The 20888-nt window shown below is 34.9% G+C and overlaps 1 protein-coding gene across 1 annotated transcript in view; it reads left to right on the top strand.

The window, feature by feature from the left end:
* Window positions 1-20888, top strand: part of MICU3 (mitochondrial calcium uptake family member 3) — a 110557-nt gene that overhangs the window by 45246 nt on the left and 44423 nt on the right. The window contains exons 2-4 of the mRNA XM_037831238.1: window positions 8594-8747; window positions 12735-12766; window positions 20348-20426. Of these exons, the coding sequence (XP_037687166.1) occupies window positions 8594-8747; window positions 12735-12766; window positions 20348-20426 (265 nt within the window). The remainder of the gene's footprint in view (window positions 1-8593; window positions 8748-12734; window positions 12767-20347; window positions 20427-20888) is intronic.

The raw sequence follows: 20888 nt of genomic DNA, 5'->3' as shown, positions 1-20888 counted from the left end.
CTCAACATGATAAAGAGCATATATGAAAAACCCACAGCCAGCATAGTACTCAATGGTGAGAGACTGAAAGCCTTCCCTCTAAGATCAGGAACAAGACAAGGATGCCCGCTGTCACCACTGTTATTCAACATTGTGCTGGAAGTGCTAGCCAGGGCAATCCGGCAAGACAAAGAAATAAAAGGCATCCAAATTGGAAAAGAAGAAGTAAAACTGTCATTGTTTGCAGATGATATGATCTTATATCTAGAAAACCCTGAGAAATCGACGATACAGCTACTAGAGCTAATAAACAAATTTAGCAAAGTAGCGGGATACAAGGTTAATGCACGTAAGTCAGTAGTGTTTCTATATGCTAGAAATGAACAAACTGAAGAGACACTCAAGAAAAAGATACCATTTTCAATAGCAACTAAAAAAATCAAGTACCTAGGAATAAACTTAACCAAAGATGTAAAAGACCTGTACAAAGAAAACTACATAACTCTACTAAAAGAAATAGAAGGGGACCTTAAAAGATGGAAAAATATTCCATGTTCATGGATAGGAAGACTAAATGTCATTAAGATGTCAATTCTACCCAAACTGATGTACAGATTCAATGCAATCCCAATCAAAATTCCAACAACCTACTTTGCAGACTTGGAAAAGCTAGTTATCAAATTTATTTGGAAAGGGAAGATGCCTCGAATTGCTAAAGACACTCTAAAAAAGAAAAACGAAGTGGGAGGACTTACACTCCCTGACTTTGAAGCTTATTATAAAGCCACAGTTGCCAAAACAGCATGGTACTGGCACAAAGATAGACATATAGATCAATGGAATCGAATTGAGAATTCGGAGATAGACCCTCAGATCTATGGCCGACTGATCTTTGATAAGGCCCCCAAAGTCACTGAACTGAGTCATAATGGTCTTTTCAACAAATGGGGCTGGGAGAGTTGGATATCCATATCCAAAAGAATGAAAGAGGACCCCTACCTCACCCCCTACACAAAAATTAACTCAAAATGGACCAAAGATCTCAATATAAAAGAAAGTACCATAAAACTCCTAGAAGATAATGTAGGAAAACATCTTCAAGACCTTGTATTAGGCGGCCACTTCCTAGACTTTACACCCAAAGCACAAGCAACAAAAGAAAAAATAGATAAATGGGAACTCCTCAAGCTTAGAAGTTTCTGCACCTCAAAGGAATTTCTCAAAAAGGTAAAGAGGCAGCCAACTCAATGGGAAAAAATTTTTGGAAACCATGTATCTGACAAAAGACTGATATCTTGCATATATAAAGAAATCCTACAACTCAGTGACAATAGTACAGTCGGCCCAATTATAAAATGGGCAAAAGATATGAAAAGACAGTTCTCTGAAGAGGAAATACAAATGGCCAGGAAACACATGAAAAAATGTTTAGCTTCACTAGCTATTAGAGAGATGCAAATTAAGACGACAAGGAGATACCATCTAACACCAGTTAGAATGGCTGCCATTAAACAAACAGGAAACTACAAATGCTGGAGGGGATGTGGAGAAATTGGAACTCTTATTCATTGTTGGTGGGACTGTATAATGGTTCAGCCACTCTGGAAGTCAGTCTGGCAGTTCCTTAGAAAACTAGATATAGAGTTACCATTCGATCCAGCGATTGCACTTCTCGGTATATACCCGGAAGGTCGGAAAGCAGTGACACGAACAGATATCTGCACGCCAATGTTCATAGCAGCATTATTCACAATTGCCAAGAGATGGAAACAACCCAAATGTCCTTCAACAGATGAGTGGATAAATAAAATGTGGTATATACACACGATGGAATACTACGCGGCAGTAAGAAGGAACGATCTCGTGAAACATATGACAACATGGATGAACCTTGAAGACATAATGCTGAGCGAAATAAGCCAGGCACAAAAAGAGAAATATTATATGCTACCACTAATGTGAACTTTGAAAAATGTAAAACAAATGGTTTATAATGTAAAATGTAGGGGAACTAGCAGTAGAGAGCAATTAAGGAAGGGGGAACAATAATCCAAGAAGAACAGATAAGCTATTTAACGTTCTGGGGATGCCCAGGAATGACTATGGTCTGTTAATTTCTGATGGATATAGTAGGAACAAGTTCACAGAAATGTTGCTATATTAGGTAACTTTCTTGGGGTAAAGTAGGAACATGTTGGAAGTTAAGCAGTTATCTTAGGTTAGTTGTCTTTTTCTTACTCCCTTGTTATGGTCTCTTTGAAATGTTCTTTTATTGTATGTTTGTTTTCTTTTTAACTTTTTTTTTCATACAGTTGATTTAAAAAAGAAGGGAAAGTTAAAAAAAAAAAAAGAGAAGAAAAACAAGGAAAAAAAAAAGATGTAGTGCCCCCTTGAGGAGCCTGTGGAGAATGCAGGGGTATTCGCCTACCCCACCTCCATGGTTGCTAACATGACCACAGACATAGCGGACTGGTGGTTTGATGGGTTGAGCCCTCTACCACAGGTTTTACCCTTGGGAAGAAGGTTGCTGCAAAGGAGAGGCTAGGCCTCCCTATGATTGTGCCTAAGAGCCTCCTCCCGAATGCCCCTTTGTTGCTCAGATATGGCCCTCTCTCTCTAGCTAAGCCAACTTGAAAGGTGGAATCACTGCCCTCCCCCCTACGTGGAATCAGACACCCAGGGGAGTGAATCTCCCTGGCAACGTGGAATATGACTCCCGGGGAGGAATGTAGACCTGGCATCGTGGGACGGAGAACATCTTGTTGACCAAAAGGGGGATGTGAAAGGAAATGAAATAAGCTTCAGTGGCAGAGATATTTCAAAAGGAGCCGAGAGGTCACTCTGGTGGGCACTCTTATGCACACTTTAGACAACCCTTTTTAGGTTCTAAAGAATTGGGGTAGCTGGTGGTGGATACCTGAAACTATCAAACTACAACCCAGAACCCATGAATCTCGAAGACAGTTGTATAAAAATGTAGCTTATGAGGGGTGACAAGGGGATTGGGAAAGCCATAAGGACCACACTCCACTTTGTCTAGTTTATGGATGGATGAGTAGAGAAATAGGGGAAGGAAACAAACAGACAAAGGTACCCAGTGTTCTTTTTTACTTCAATTGCTCTTTTTCACTCTAATTATTATTCTTGTTATTCTTGTGTGTGTGCTAATGAAGGTGTCAGGGATTGATTTGGGTGATGAATGTACCACTATGTAATGGTACTGTAAACAATCGAAAGTACGATTTGTTTTGTATAACTGCGTGGTATGTGAATATATCTCAATAAAATGAAGATTAAAAAAAAAATATTGCTGGGGTTGCCAGGAGAAACAGAAAAATCCACAAACAGGTTGTTGATTTGTAAAATTTTGCTAGTGAATAAAAACCACACTAAACAGTTTCTTATGAGGAAATCTTGAGAGCTTTTTCTGAAATGTTTGGTTTCTAGCAGTGAGGGGGGAACCTTACCTGTTTGATTCACTATTATACACCTAACAGAGTGCACGTGGAGGGTACTTTATATAATGAATTACTGAAGAAAATGTCAAAGTTGTCTGTGATCTGTAAAGCACCCAGCACATGAAAATATTGTTTTCACCACTGCCATATTTAACCATTCAAATAACTTTTTTTTTTCTGCTCTAATGGCCTCATATTTTCTACCTTGTAGTATTTTCCAAATGACATTGTAAGTTCCTTGAAGAGAAAAATTCATGTGTGAATACCCTTTGTATATCCTCCATAGCATCATACCTTGCATATACCATATACCGGTGACTCAATAAAATTCTAGAAGCCTTGGTAGCAAGCAAAAAAAAAGAATGCTGGATTTTGTCGAATGCTTTTTCAGCATCTATTGAGATGATCATTTGATTTTTCTCTTTTGATTTGTTAATGTGTTGTATAACATTGATTTTCTTGTGTTGAACCATCCTTGCATGCCTGGGATGAACCCCACTTGGTCATGGTTTATGATTTTTTCAATGTGTCTTTGGATTAGATTTGCAAGTGTTTTGTTGAGAATTTTTGCATGTATATTCGTTAGCGAGATTGGCCTGTAGTTTTTCTTTCTTGTAGCATCTTTACCTGGTTTTGGTATTAGCTTGATGTTAGCTTCATAAAATGAGTTAGGTAATGTTCTATTTTCTTCAATGTTTTGAAAGAGTTTAAGGAAGATGGGTGTCAGTTGTTTTTGGAAAGTTTGGTAGAATTCCCCTGTGAAGCCATCTGGCCCTGGGCATTTATTTGTGGGAAGATTTTTGATGACTGATTGGATCTCTTTGCTTGTGATGGGTTGGTTGAGGTCTTCTATTTCTTCTCTGGTCAGTCTAGGTTGTTCATATGTTTCCAGGAAATTGTCCATTTCCTCTACATTATCCAGTTTGTTGCCATACAGTTGTTCATAGTATCCTCTTATAATTTTTTTAATTTCTTCAGGATCTGCAGTTATGTCACCTTTTTCATTCATTATTTTGTTTATATGGGTCTTCTCTCTTTTTGATTTTGTCAGTCTAGCTAGGGGCTTGTCAATCTTGTTGATCTCCTCAAAGAGCCAACTTCTGGCGTTACTTATCCTCTCTATTGTTTTTTGTTCTCATTGTCCTTGTTATTTCTTTTCTTCTACTTGGTTTAGGATTAGTTTGCTGTTCATTTTCTGGCTTCTTCAGTTGCTCCATTAGTTCTTTGATTTTAGCTCTTTCTTGCTTTTTAATGTATGCTTTTAGAGCTATAAATTTCCCTCTCAAAGCAACCTTTGCTGCATCCCTTAAGTTTTAATATGTCGTTTTTTCATTTTCATTCATCTCTATATATTTGGCAATTTCTCTTGCTATTTCTTTTTTAACCCACTGATTGTTTTGGAGTGTGTTGTTTATCCTCCAGATATTTGTGAATTTTCTAAGTCTCTGATGCTTATTGACTTCTAATTATATTCCATTGTGGTCAGAGAATGTGCTTTGAATAATTTCAGTCTTTTTAAATTTATTGAGGCTTGTTTTGTGGCCCAGCACATGGTCTGTTCTAGAGAAAGTTCTGTGAGCACTAGAGACGACTATGTATCCTGGTGATTTGGGATGTAATGTTCTATATATGTCTGTTAATTCACATTCATTTATCAGATTGTTTAGGTTTTCAGTTTCGTTACTGGTCCTCTGTCTTGCTGATCTATCTGTAGGAGAGAGTGATGTATTGAAGTCTCCCACAATTATTGTGGAAACATCTATTGCTTCCTTTAGTTTTGTCAATGTTTGTCTCACGTATTTTGGGGCGGCTTGATTGGGTGCATAAACATTTATGATTGTTATTTCTTCTTGTTGGATTGTCCTTTTCTTTAGTATGTCGTGACCTTCTTTGTCTCTCATAACATCCTTGCATTTGAAGTCTATTTTATCTGAGATTAATATTGCTACTCCTGCTTTCTTTTGTTTGTAGCTTGCATGAAATATTTTTTCCATCCTTTCACTTTCAATTTCTTTATGTCCCTGTGTCTAAGGTGAGTCTTTTATAAGCACCATATTGATGGTTCATATTTTTCAATCCATTCTGCCAATCTGTATCTTTTAATTGGGGAGTTTAATCCATTTACAGTCAATGTTACTACTGTGAAGGCATTTCTTGAATCAGCCATCCTATCCTTTGGTTTATGTTTGTCAGATATATTTTTTCCCCTCTCTCTCTTAACTTCCTTCAGTGTTGTCTTACTAAATCTCTTTAGTTCTGAACCCTTCTCCATACCTCTCTTTCCTTTCTTTCTTTCTCTGGTAGTAGGGCTCCCTTTAGGTTCCCGAGTAGGGCAGGTCTCTTGTTAGCAGATTCTCTCAGCTTTTGTTTGTCTGTGAAAAATTTAAGCTCTTCCTCACTAGATCTTTAAGATATTTCCCTACATTTTCTTCTAAAAGTCTTATGGTCTTAGCTCTAATGTTTAGGTCTTTGATTTATTTTGAGTTAATTTTTGTATAAGATGTGAGATAGGATTCCTCTTTCATTCTTTTGAATATGGATATCTAGTTCTCCAAACACCATTTATTGAAGAGGCTGCTTTGTCCCAGTTGCTTTGGTTTGACTGTCTTATCAAAGATCTGTTGTCTGTTGATGAGAGGGTCTTTCTGAACACTCAATTCAATTCTGTTGGTCAGTATATCTATCTTTATGCCAGTACCATGCTGTTTTGACCACTGTTGCTTTGTAGTATGTTTAAAGTCAGGTAGTGTGAGACCTCCCACTTCGTTTCTCTTTCTCAAGATTTTTTTGGCTGTTCAGGGCACGCTGCCCTTTCAAATAAATTTAGTTTATTGGTTTTGCTATTTTGGCAAGGTAAGCTGTTGGGATTTTAATTGGTATTGCATTGAATCTATAAATCAGTTTAGGTAGAATTGACATCTTACCTATATTTAGTCTTCCAAGCCATGAAAATGGTATGTTCTTCATTTTTTTTTTTTTTTTTTTTTTTTTTTGGTAGATCCTGTTCAATTTCTTTTAGCAGTTTCTTATAGTTTTCTGTCTAAAGGTCTTTTGTGGTCTTGGTTTAGTTTATTCCTAAATACTTGATTCTTTTGGTTCCTATTGTAAATTGAATTTTTTTCTTGATTTCTTCCACTGTTGCTTATTACTTGTGTATAGGAACACTACTGATTTTTGCGTGTTGATCTTGTAGCCTTCCACTTTGCTGTATTCATTGATTAGCTCTAGTAGCTTTGCTATAGATTTTTCTGGATTTTCTACATATAAGATTATGTCATCTCCAAAGAGTGAAACTTTTACTTCTTCCTCTCCCATTTGGATGCCTTTTCTTTCTTTTCCTTGCCTAATTGCTCTAGCTAGAACTTCCAGCAAGTGTTGAATAACAATGGTGACGGTGGGCCCCCTGTCTTGTTCCTGATCTTAAAGGGAAAGCTTTTAGTCTTTCCCCATTGAGTATGATGTTAGCTGTGGGTTTTTCATATATTGCCTTTATCATTGAGAAAGTTGCCTTCTCTTCCTATCCTTTGAAGTGTTTTCATCAAGAAAGGATGTTAAATTTTGTCAAATGCTTTTTCTGCATCTATCAAGATGACCATGTGGTTCTTCCACTTTGGTTTATTGATGTGGTATATTACATTAATTGATTTTCTTGTGTTTAACCAGGCTTGCATACCTGGAATAAATCCCACCTGGTCATGGTGTATAATTCTTTTAATGTGCTGCTGTATTCAATTTGCAAGTATTTTGTTGAGGACTTTTGCATCTATATTCATTAAAGATACTGGTCTATAATTTTGTTTTTTTGTAGTTTCTTTGTCTGACTTTGGTATTAGGGTGATGTTGGCTTCATAGAATGAGTTAGGTAGCTTTCCCTTGTCTTTGATTTTTTTGAAGAGTGTGAGCAGGATTGGTACTAATTCTTGAATGCTTGGTGGAATTCACATGTGAAGCCATCTGGTCCTGGGCTTTTCTTTTTTGAGAGCTTTTTGATGACTGTCTCAATCTCTTTACTTGTAATTAGTGTTGAGGTCATCTGTTTCTTCTCGAGTCAGTGTTGGTTGTGTTTTTCTAGGAAGTTGTCCATTTTGTCTAAGTTGCTTGTGATATCTTCTCATTATCTCCTTTATTTCCACTGAGTTATTATTATAGAAGTTATTAGTTATTATAGTTATTATAGAAGAATATTATACAGATATAAATATTCTACAGATATACAGATATTATAGAAGAATATTATACAGATATTAAAAATAGTGTTCCACTAGAATATTTGCTGATACGGGAAAATGTCCCTAGTGTATTAGTAAGAAAAAAATATCGGCGTACTTGAACATTTTGTATAGTATAGGCCCATATTTTGCCCCCCCAAGAGAAAACATTATATCTATAAATTATTTAATTCATATTCCAAATCATAAATAACTATTCAGTATTTTTATAATCAGAGGAAATCCTTTTATTAAAAAATAAATTTCCTAATTTTCTATAGTTAGTTCAGAGAGCCAAGAAATAACAATAGAAAATATTTATCTACAAGGAAAGATCTTGTAATAAAGAAAAACCAAAGAGAAATACCTGTCACTTCCAGAACCCCCTATGCAGCCTTCCCCTCTGCCCCCCACCCCTGCCTGGCCTGGTCTGTATATACACATACATCCTTTCTAATTTTACCAAATATAATTCTAGGTAAAATTCAGAATGTCAGTTGGTGGTAATCAACTATGTTGATTTAGAATTAGCAACCTCGTTCTATTCAAAGCATTATTGCAAAATGGCTTTCTTAGTGGTAGACATGAGCAACTCATCAGAGTTTCATTTCTTCTTTTAGAAAATTAATGGACTATGGTGAATAGATGCCTAATCAAATAAATCAGCTTGTAAAGAGAGTGCATAATGGCCATTTAGCAAGCATTGGTGTTCCTTATAAAGATATCACTAGCTCAGAAATTTAACATGCTCTAAGAATGAAACTTTAAAATAATTTTTAAAAATCACAAATTCTTCAAAGTGCAATTCAAAATTGAAATAATCGTGATGCCCTTAATAATAAATTCTTTTACATTTTTTTTTATTTAGTCCCAATAATTAAAAGCATTTATGTTTTACAAGAAGGTGTATCTCATACAGTCTAAATTTATTTGCTTCTTTAACTTTAGGTTGCTATGGGCAGAACAGAAGTCGAAGACTTGGACTTTTATGCAACATCTCGGGAGAGGCGATTTCGTTTGTTTGCCTCTATAGAATGTGAAGGGCAGTTGTTCATGACTCCATATGATTTTATTTTGGCTGTTACAACAGATGAACCCAAATGTAAGTAATTTAAAAAAATTATCTTAATCTTCATATAGGATTTTTTTCTTAGCTCTGGTTTGCAAAAGTATGGGGCAATATAAGTTTTTCAGAACACCTGAGTAATGTGGTATTTCAGAAAACATTATGCTATGCAGTGTTACTAGACTAATATTTCTTACAAGCTTTTAATCATATTATTTCTGTTTCAGAAACTTTCAGTTCTTTCCTCTTTCTTAGTATATGAAACTTAAACACCAGCTTACCTTTGATATTCATTATAATAGGTTCATATTCTGCCTATTCATTCTTATATCCAACCTGGACAGAGAAATTTCAGAGGACTAGCTTTAAAGTTAGACCTGGGTAAGAATTCTGCATTATCTCTTCTGCATTTGTCATAGCTCTTACACTATAAATACAGGCTCACTGTTTCTCATTTTCCAATGTATTAGAACAGTGGTTCTCAAACTTTTTGGCATTGTTTACATTGTTAACAAATTCTTTAATGTCTGACTTAATAGATGACAGCTGAAGTCCCATAGCTGCTTTTGTATTAAATCTGTTGCAATATGTTTTTCACTCTTGAAATGTACCACATTCCTTCTAGCCACCAGGCCTTGGCATATACTATTGCTTCTGCTCAAATTCTTCACTCCTAGAATTGGAAAGAAGACCTGGGTAGCTAGAGTGCAAAGAGCTTAAAAATGTTTATCTACTTAAGTAGAACTTAAAAGTTGAACTTTTTGAGAACTAATTTGAGTAATTGATTATTTTCTTATAGCTTCAATAATTATTTCATTTTAGGCTTAGTTTTAAAAAATATATTGTTAAATATTTCCGACATACAAGAAAGTATAAAAAAATACAATGAACACTTCTGTGCTCAAACTACAGCTTAAGAAATAAAACTTTCCCAATAGAATTGAAATTCCTTTCCACCCAGGTTATATTTATATACATAGTAAGGTCATGTGAATTAAGGAACTTAGAAAGTGAGAAAATCCTTTGAAGAACAATCTTAATAGCTCCTTAGCCTTTATAAAAAAGCTAATGATATTGTACATGCTGACATTTCCGGCAGAATGAATATGTCTTTTGTGAATAATTTACCCTGGAAATTTCGTAAATCCTACAAAACTCAAGAGTATGTCTAACTTCCTCTTTTGATAAATAGCTTCTGAGTGTTGCATGAGAGCATTTGTAGTGTACTTTTTTTGTCACTTAGTTTTCTTCTTTTGTTGCTGCAATATTTCAAAAGAAATAGAGTAATAAATATTATTTACATTGTTCTATTAATTGTTAGAAGGAGAGTGTCTTTACAAAATGACTGTACATAGTATCATAGTTAATGGTTAAATGTCGAATTTATGGACCTATCATTTTTAACCACTTGATTACGTGTTTGTATAGTTTCATAAATTATCTTGGGTAAAGAAAGGAATATACATGACTGTGTTTTTGCTTCACAGAGAAGAAATCTACATCCATGAAAATCAGCTTGTCAAATTTTAGAAACAAATTTCTTCCCCTTTTGCTTTTAAAAAATTATTATTTTACCTATAAAAGAAAAAAGTTACATAACAAAAATGATCATCCTGTAATTTTGAATTTGATGTATCATCACATTAAGTTTGGTCAATTTTATGAAATAGTCAACATTGCCATTATTGATTGTCATTATTGTAATGTAGCTGAGATAATTAATATTTATTGGTTTCCTAATACAGCTGTATTGTAGGACTTAATCACATATAAATCTGGAGATTATTCTTGGATAGGCATTAAATATTAGATATACAGTGTTCAAATTTGAGCAAAGAAAACAGCAGTATTGACTGTGCATTTATCCCATCATTACAAGATTTATTATGTTTGAGATCTTAGAGTGGTGGTAGTGGTGGTGGGGAGAATTAGAAAAAGAAAGTAATCCTAGATAGTTTATTCAGATATAACACCTTTGTTCCAGTGATGCCTCTTGAACGGTTATAGGGAAGAAAAATAGAAAACAGGACATGAATCTTCCTCCCACTTTACCTATTCTTCCTTTTATCTCTTTGGCTCCTCTCCTTCCCCTTCACCCTAAGGAGACCTGACATGTAAGTTGTATTTAGGGTCATTAATTCAGCAAGGATCATGGAGAACACCTTAAAATTATTATTTGGCTTTATTAATCAATATTATTTTATATGTTCAAATAAATAGTAGGTATCACTGTGTTTTTTTTAACTTGTAATTTTGAAATAATTTCAAACTCACAGTCCAGTTACAAAAATAATACAAACCCCATGCAGAGAACTCCAACATATTCCCCACCCAGATTCATCGTCGTCTATCATTTTGCCAAATTTGCCATATCATTCTATCTGTCTACTTTTCTATTTATCTATTTTCTAAAAATTTTAGGATATATTGGATACATCATGCTCTTTGAATACTTAATACTTCTATGTATATTTTCTAAGAACAAGGATATTCACCTATGTAACCACCATAAGTACAGTTTTCAAGTTCCAAGAGATTTTAAAATTGATATAAAACTTGCAGTCTATACTCCAAGATTTTCATTTGTCCAGTAATGTCCTTTGGGGCATTTTCTCCTCCTTTATTAGATCTATTCTGGCATCATGTATTATTGCCTTTAGTTGTTATTATCTCTTTAATTTCTCTCTATTTTTAATAGTGGAAACATATATACAACATGAACTTTCCCATCTCAATCACTCCTAAACCTACACTTCAGTGGGATTAATCACACTCACAAATCTGTGCTACCCTCACCACCATCCGTTACCAGAACGTTATCATCATCCCAAACAGAATCCCTGTACTCATTGTGCATTCACGACTTCCTTTCCTCTCCTACTCTACAGCCTATACCCTATTTTCTGCCTCTATTAATTTGCACACTCCATCTATTTCATCCAAGTTGAATTATGTGATATCTATGCCTCTGTGTATGACATATTTCATTCAACATGATGTCTTCAAAGTTTGTCCATATAGTAGCATGCATCATAACCTCACTTCTCTCTAGGACTGAATATTCCATTTTCTCTATTTATCTGTTCACCTGCTGATGGACCTTTTGGTTGCCTTCACCCCCGGCCACTGGGAACAATGCTGCTATTAACATTGATGTACAAATATCTGTCCAAGTCCCTGATTTCAGTTCTTTTGGGTATATACCTAGAAGTGAGATTTCTGGGACATATGGTATGTAGTTCTGTGTCCAACTTCTTGAAGAGCAGCTAAATTGTTTTCACATTTGGCTGAACCATCTCACATTCTCATTTCTCCACATCCTAGCCAGCACTTGTTTTTTTTTTTTTTTTTTTTTTTTTTAGTAATACCCATTCTAGTGGATATGTGGTGGTACTCATTGTTGCTTTGATTTGCATTTCTCCAGTGGCCAGTGATACTGAGCATCTTCTCAATTTGCTCTTTGGCCATCTGTGTATCTTCTTTGGAGAAATGTCTGTTCAAGTCCTTTGCCCATTTTTGTAGGGAACCCTTTAGAAACTCTTCTTGTTTCTTTCTGTGCATATTTTTCCAGTACTTCTTTGTAGTTGCCATGGGGCTTAAATTTAACATCCTAAATATATAGCAGTCTGGTTTGATTTGATACCAGCTTAACTTCAATATCATGTACATGCTATGTTCCCATACACCTTCATCTTCCCATTGTTTATGTTTTATGCCATAGGAACTTTGACATGGAAAAGTTAACTTACCTTATAAATCCAGAAAGCTCCAAATTAAAATAATATGAATATGGCAAATGTGTTTTCTGTTCTACTGATATTACTTATTATAAATGGTCTATAATATATAAAAGAAATAAATAATATGTATAAGATCATATCATGGATCCTAATTGTGAGTTTAAAAAGAACTTTTCCCCTTGTAGATGAAAGCTTGGTTATGAGTTATGGTTGTAGATGATTACTGAATTTGTATAGTATTACATGAAGTCTTTATTACCTAATATTTGTATATTTATTTTAGGTACTAAAACATGGAAGTCACTTTCCAAGCAGGTGAGTTAAAGCCCTTGATGTAGTTATAGATTGTGCATATACATGCATATATAAATTTGATACATATATAGATTTGAAAATTAAATCATTGTTACCACTTTTTAACCCTCTAGATTGTAAGAAATTTTAAATTTGGATAATTCCAAATGTTAGTGAATGTATGGATCACTGGTTGCTCTTATGCGCAAATGTAAATTAGTATACCTATTTTGGAAAACTGTTTAGTGTTATCTAATGAAATTGTAAATATAATTACCCTAGCAATTCCATGCCTGTGTTGAAAGGCACAACATTGCATACACATGTATCTAATAAGGTTAAAGTTGAATATACCTATGCTCCAGTAATTTCACACCTAAGTATAAACCCAGAGAAACTCTTCCTTATGTGCAGGAGAGGTACACAAGAATGTCCATAGATTGTTCATGATGGCCAAAACTAAAATTCACTACAACATCAGTAGTCAAATTGAGAAATAAATTGTGATATGTTCATATAGCAAATATTATAGAGCAGTGTAAATTATTGAGTTATAGCAGTGCTCTAACTATGAATTTCAAGAACATAATGTTAAGAAAATGAAACAATTAATACAAGATATAAAGTATGATTTCATTCTATAAAGTACAAAACTTAGAAAATGAAACAGTATTGTTAATATTCATAGGTGGGGAAAATAAGGCATAGTTAACATAAAATTCAAGACTGTTTACCTCTGGGAGGTAGGTGAAAGGGAATATAATCACTGAGGGGCTCAACGAATTCTAAGATCCTGGTAATTTTCAGTATTTTAATTGCATGCTAGGTACATGGTACTTAATTATTGTTTTTGTACATATATTCCTTTTGTACACTTAGAGGTGTGATAAGTCTCACTATAAAAAATAAACAGTATTAGCAAACTGGGGCACTTCCTTAACTAGTTGAAGAGAATCCTTCAAAAGCCTACTGCAAACTTCATTCTCTTTAAAATTATATGTAATGCAATTATGTCTCCTGTCACAGCTGCTACTTGCATTTTACTGGAGGTCTTAGCTAATGTACCATGGCAAGAAAATAAGACACTCTAAAATTGGAATGCGAGCAAACATTATGATTGAGAGAAAATTTTTAAAATACATAGATTTCACATTTGTTCAAATTTAATAAAAGTTTAGCAAGGTTTTTCCTGGATGTAAGATCAGTGAACCAAAATCTGTAACATGATTCTACAGCAACAATAGCAATTAGAAATTATGATAGCAAATAGAAATTATGATAGAAATTGTAAGATTCATTTCATAATTACAACAAGAGCTGTTAGGTACTTAAGAAGGTACCAAACAGAAGATGTAGAAGACATTATTGAATTGTATTTTTAAAATGACGAGTTAATGGACAAATATAATGTGTTCATGGATGGTAATAAGATATTTCATAATGATATCAATTTCCTCCAAATCTGTAATTCAGTGCAACTCTAATACAAATTCCAACAGAATTAATTGTGGAATTGACCTTTTCAATTCATTTGGAAGAGTATGGGCCCTAAAATATTCAGAACAATTTTGAAAAGGAGGAAGAAAAATGATTAAAAAAGAAAAAAAAAAAGAAAAAGAAAACCTTGGGAAGAAGATAGTTGGGCCTGTCACACATTAAGTTTAATAGAACTATAGTGATTATTACTGCAAAGAATTTTTTTACAATAGACCAATAGACTATTTTCTGAACTTAGAGTACAGAAACAGATCCAGGAATATATAGGAAGATCAATAAACCTACTGGAAAAAGGACTGACCTTTCAATCATAGGTATTGGAACTGTAGACTTTGCAGATGGAGGTAAATATAAAATCGGATTCCAGACTTACCACCATCTTAAAAATAAATCCAAATGGATTAAGTACTTAGTGTAAAAAACAAGTATAAGAAGAATAAATGAGAGGTATAAGAGGTTTTTTGTTTTTGTTTTTTTTTTTGTAAAGATACATAAAGCAAAACTGAAAGGAAAATAATGGCAAATTTTACTAAATTAAAAATTGAAAACTTTAGCACACCAAAAGACTAATATCAGCATTATAGATATGTAGGCAGATGGGAGAATATGCTTGCATATTAACAGAAAAAGGATATATAATGTAGTCATAAAGAACTTCTGTAAATCAATAAGGGCTATTATCAGCCCAAGGAGAAAAAATGGATAAAGATAGCTAAGATGGTCAATAAATATATGAGAAGGAGCTCAACCTCACTAGTAATCAGAGAAATGCAAATTAAATCAATGATATGATACTATTTCACCTCCATCAGATTATCAGCTTCCAGAAATCTGACAATACCAATTAATTGTCAAGAACAAGAGGAAAAGGAACAAGGTGAGGATGTAAATTGGTATATTCACTTTTAAGAAATTTGGCAATTTCATAAAGTTGAAAATGTGCATATCAGAAATTCCACTTCTGAATAGGTATCCCAGGGAAACTTTTGCATGTTTGTGCTGGCAGTCCCATACATTTTTGCTGCAGTATTGGTTGTTGTAACAAAAAAATCTTGAAGCAATATATATGTCAGTCAGTAGAAAAATGAATTTTTAAATTACTACAAAGATGAATCTAGTAATACAGAGCTAAAATGAATGTACATGTTAGAGCTGAATGTATTAACATAAATAGACCTAGAAAACATAAAAGTTGATTAAAAAGCAAGTTGCTGAATAATATAGACTGGCAGTTTTCAAAGTTTGATGACCCTTTCAGGGATTCCATTAAGTCAAAACTATTTTCATAATAATACTGAGAAGAATTTTGCTTTATTCACTCTCATTCTCTCATGAGTGTCCAGTGGCATTTTTCAGTGGCTGCATGACGAGTGATGGTGCCATAACTGTCAGCTGGTGGAATGTGTGCTTGTGTATAGTGTGTTAAAAATTTCTTAGCTTTATTTTCTAATACATTGAATATTGGTAGATATCCATATAAACACTATCTCTTTGGGGACCTCTGTAATTTTTAAGAGTGTAAGAATTACTAAAGCAAAATATTTCAGAACTGCTGAAATAGACAGTATGATAACATTCATGTAAATTTTTAAAACACAAGAAGCAATAGTGTATATTGATTGTATTGTATAGTAATTGTATGTATACACACACACACACACACACACACATACTTTAAATATGTAAAACATGGTCTATAAGGATTTGTACCAGATTCCTCTTATGATTTTTTAAATTTCTTTGGGATCTGCAGTAATGTCTGTCCCCCTTCTAATTTATTATATTGTTTATTTGGGTCTTCTCCCTTTTCGACTTTGTCATTCTAGCTAAGGGTTTGTCAATCTTGTTGATCTTCTCAAAGAACCAACTTTTGGTTTTATTTATTCTATTTTTTTTTTTTGTTCTCCATATCATTTATTTCTGCTTTAATCCTTGTTATTTCTTTTCTCCTACTTGCTCTAGGATTAGTTTGCTTATCATTCTCTAGCTTCTTCAGTTATCCTGTAGTTCTTTGATTTTAGCTCTTTCTTCCTTTTTAATGTATGCATTTAGAGCTATAAATTTCCCCTTAATACCGCCTTTGCTGCATCCCGTAAGTTTTGATATGTGGTATTCTCATTTTCATTTGTCTCTAGATATTTAGTAGTTTGTCTTGCAATTTCTTCCTTGGCCCACTGATTAGTTTAGGAGTGTGTTGTTTAATCTCCAGATATTTGTGAATTTTCTGGATCTTTGATGGTTATTGATTTCTACTTGCATTCCATTGTGGTCAGAGAATGTGCTTTGAATAATTTCAATGTTTTTAAATTAACTGAGGCTTGTTTTATGCCCCAGCATATGATCTATCTTGGAGAAAGTTACATGAGCACTGGAGAAGATTGTATATCTTCGTAATTTGGGGTGTGATGTTCTATATCTGTCTACTAAGACTTATTCATTAATCACATTGTTTATATTCTCAATTCCCTTATTGATCCTCTGTCTGGTTGATCTATCTATAGGAGAGAGTGTAGTATTGAAGTCTCCCACAATTATTGTGGAACCGTCTATTGCTTCCTTCAGTTTTGCCAATGTTTGTCTCATGTATTTTTGCGCACCTTGATTGGGTGCATAAACATTTATGATTGTTATTTCTTCTTCGTGAATTGTCCCTTTTATTAGTATATGATGTCCTTCTTTGTCTCCTATGACATCCTTGCATTTAAAGGCTATTTTATCTGAGATTAATATTGCTACTCCTGTTTTCTTTTGGCTGTAGCTTGCGTGGAATATTTTTTTCTGTCCTTTTCACTGTCAATTTCTTTGTGTCACTGGCTCTAAGATGAGTCTCAGGTAAACAACATATTGACGTTTCTTATTTTTTAATCCATTCTGCCAATCTATAGCTTTTAATTAAGGAGTTTAATGCATTCACATTCAATGTTATTACTGTGAAGGCAGTTCATGAATCAGCCATCTTATCCTTTGGTTTTATTTGTCAGATGTATTTTTTCCCCTCTGTCTCTTAATTTCCTTTAAGGTACCCTTACTAAAACTTTTCAGTTCTGTGCCCTCCTCCATACCTCTCTCTCCTTTCTTTTTTTCTCAGCCAGTAGAGCTCCCTTTAGTATTTCTTGTAGTGCAGGTCTCTTGTTAACAGCTTTTCTCAGCATGTGTTTGTCTGTGAAAATTTTAAGCTCTCCCTCAATTTTAAAGGAGAGCTTTGCTGGATAAAGAATTCTTGGCTGGAAGTTTTTCTCTTTCAGAATTTTAAACATGTCATACCACTGCCTTCTTGCCTCCATGGTGCCTGCTGAGTAGTCACTGCTTAGTCTTATGTTGTTTTCCTTGTATATGGTGAATTGCTTCTCTCTTGCTGGTTTCAGAACTTTCCCCTTCTCTTCAACATTTGACAGTCTGATTAGAATATGTCTCAGAGTGGGTTTATTTGGATTTATTCTATTTGGAGTTCATTGGGCATCTTTGATTTTCATACCTGTGTTGTTTAGCACAGTTGGGAAGTTTTCCCCAACAATTTCTTTGAATACCCTTCCTAGTCCTTTATCCTTCTCTTCCTCTTCTGGAACACCAATGATTCTTATATTTGTGCGCTTCATGTTGTCCATCATTTCCATGAGATCCGTTTCAAATTTTTCAACATTTTTCCTCTTCGTTCTTTTGTACTTTCACTTTCCATCACATCTTCAAGTTTGCTAATTCATTCCTCTGCCTCTTGAAATTGGTGTTATGTGTCTCAAGAATCTTTTTAATTTGATCAACAGTGTCTTTTATTTCCATAAGATCTGCTGTTTTTTATTTACTTTTGCAAATTCTTCTTTATGCTCTTTAGGTTCTTCTTCATGTCCTTTATATCTTGAGCCATGATATTGATGTTTGTGTGTACTTCTTTGATTAACTGCTCCAAGTGCTGTGTCTCCTCTGGCTTTTTAATTTCAGTGTTGGGGTTATTCATATCTTCTGATTTCTTCATATGCTTTATAATTTTCTGTTGTTTTTGGCCTCTTGGCATTTACTTATCTTGATAGGGTTCTTTTAGGATATGCAGGATTATTTGAACGTTTATCTGTAATTGGCAGAGCTATAGCTTGGTGGGTTGCACTTGCCCTGACCTACCAGCTTATGGTACTTTTGAGCCACCTCTTATGCTTAAGCCAGTTACCCCAACTTTGTCTGTGCACTGCCTGGGAGTCCAAACCCTGTGGAGGTCCAATCAGTGCATCAGTTTTCTACGTGCACAGGAGACTGACAGCTCTGTGTGGGTGGTGGTGGGTTGTGCCCTGTGCAGTCTGGCAAGGAGTCTGCTTCAGGACACACCCTGTTGCCAGAGCTGTGGGTGGAGTATTCATGGGTTGCAGAGCTGCATGTCTCACCTTTCAGCTTAAATGCTGTACATTCCCACTCTGCCATGTGCCTGAATCCCTGGATTTGGAGGAGGGCTCCTGGCACTTCCATGTGGCACTCTTGCCTCTATGCTGTGCACACTGCAGGCTTCCATGGAGGAAGAGTGGGCAGCATCACAGGCCCACCAAACCTGAATTTTCTCAAGGAAGCTCTTGGCTTAGGGGCTGTGAAGGGTTGTCCTCCCAGCGAGCTGCAAAGTTTTCTGCAACCTCCAACCTCCAGTTGCTAGCATAGGGGCTCCAGCCTCCAGTTGCTAGCATAGGAGCTCTTGGCCACAGATCTGTGAGGGGTTATCACCCACCCTAGGTACTAAGGAGGGCGCCCAGGGCATGGAAGTCTCCTCCCCTCTGCACTATCCACTGGGTCCAGCCGCCCATTTCCCAGTGGCGTTCCAGGTCGAACACTCACCCTTCTTGAACACAGCCTCTCAGTTTCTCCAAGTACACACTCACTATGGGTGTAGATGTCCCTGCCCAACCAGTGGCACCTAGAACAGCTGCTCTGGAGCGTTTTCTGTCCTAAATCTACTGCTTTTCATGGAGGAGAATTTTGCTCTGTCTTTCTCAATCTGCTCTCTTGGATCCTCGGCATTTTCATATTAAGGACTGAAGTTTTAGTCTAAGTCTGTCAAGGTGAGACTACAGGCCTTAGCAGGCAGATGGGTGGAGGGATTTTTTTTTTTTTTTAAGTAGGAGAAAGGGGCATTTTGTACTCCCCAAACCTCCACCTTGAAAACTTACTTCCAGTAGAGCTGCCATTGGCCCTTCTTATCTAAGCTTCTAAGGGTGGGGCCTGAATTTCCTGCTTCTGTTGTCCCCTAGGGTCCAGTAGGTGCTCTGCACACAGCTGATGCTCAGTGCCTGCTGAAATGTTCTCTTCTTTCTGGGGGTGCTTGGGGGAGTGGATGTGGCATGGGGAATAGAAAGAGGTTCAGAGAGCACTGAGGAGTGGGAGAGAATGGAGACCCACTTAGTTTTTTTTTAACAGAGAATGCACAGTGAATTCAAATTGATTTAGCATCTGTCCAGTGATTCAAGTGTTTAAATTCTGCAAAAGAATTTCCCCCTAGCTGTGATGGTTTGATAAAAAAAAATTTTACTAGAGTAGTTGAATTATTTATTTTTTAATATTTAAGTTTAAATTAGAAATAGCTTTAATATCCCATCCTCCCATTTCATCCAGTATCATCATTCTTTGAGTCACCACTAAAATACTCTTAATTCCTTTGTTAATGTTCCTTTGTCCATCTACTTCTTTTACCATCAAGTCCCCTAAGTCCATGAGAGCTACACAAAAGAGACATTACTTGAAGCTAGGTAATCATCTCTAACCTTGATAAGGAAACCCACCTTTTCCTATGGCTTTCATAAAACTGTCCTTTTCTACCTGGCTCCAGAACTTGAACTCACTAAGTTTTACCTTAATTTGTCTTATAGATGCACCTCCAATTATTAAATCTATCTGAAAACTTTAATAGCTATAATTAAATTTACTGTAACTTCTGCTTCATTTATTTTGTTTAGAATATGGGCAAATATTGAGTTTTGTGGTTTAATGAACCAAAGATTTAGAATGGGATAAATACTGCCATGTTTTGTGTCAAGTGGGGAAAGTTTTGGCATTGTTATTTAATTATCTCTTTGATCTGTTTTATAAGTAAGCGGTTTACATTTTGACCAATAATTATGATACCTTCTGTCATAGGAATTAAATCATATGCTCTCTGAAACTCCACCAGTTTGGAAAGGATCATCAAAGCTATTTCGAAATCTTAAAGAAAGAGGTAAGTTAACTTTAGTACTTAATGCTTTTCGATATTGTCACTATCTTGTTTATGCTATTTATACATGCATATTTTTCTCCTATCTAAAATCATTTTAAGATTACATATATAGTAAATGCAAAAAAAAGGACCCAAATTTTTTACAATAAAATGAACTTTTACCATTAAACACCATTTTTAAAAAACTATATTGTAAACTGTAGGTTATATTTAATCAGAGAAAGCGTTTTCAAAAATCCTAGATCTACAGATTTCTTATTTTCTTTCTTCCATTTACTTCCAGGGAATTATAGATCTTTTTTAATTTAATCAATGTAAAATCCTATTGGATATGTCTTTTGGCAGCCCAATTTGAACATGTTTCTTTTAAAAACAGTACTCACTGGAAAAAATCCACCAGTGTTGACTTATTTTGTTATTGATATCCATGTGACCAAGTTAATTCTTTAATTCATACATTCC

The sequence above is a fragment of the Choloepus didactylus genome, chromosome 3 (assembly GCF_015220235.1).
Source record: "Choloepus didactylus isolate mChoDid1 chromosome 3, mChoDid1.pri, whole genome shotgun sequence".
NCBI classification, from domain to species: domain Eukaryota; kingdom Metazoa; phylum Chordata; class Mammalia; order Pilosa; family Megalonychidae; genus Choloepus; species Choloepus didactylus.
Note: the sequence above shows the minus strand (reverse complement) of the source record. Positions and strands in the feature narration are given on the sequence as shown.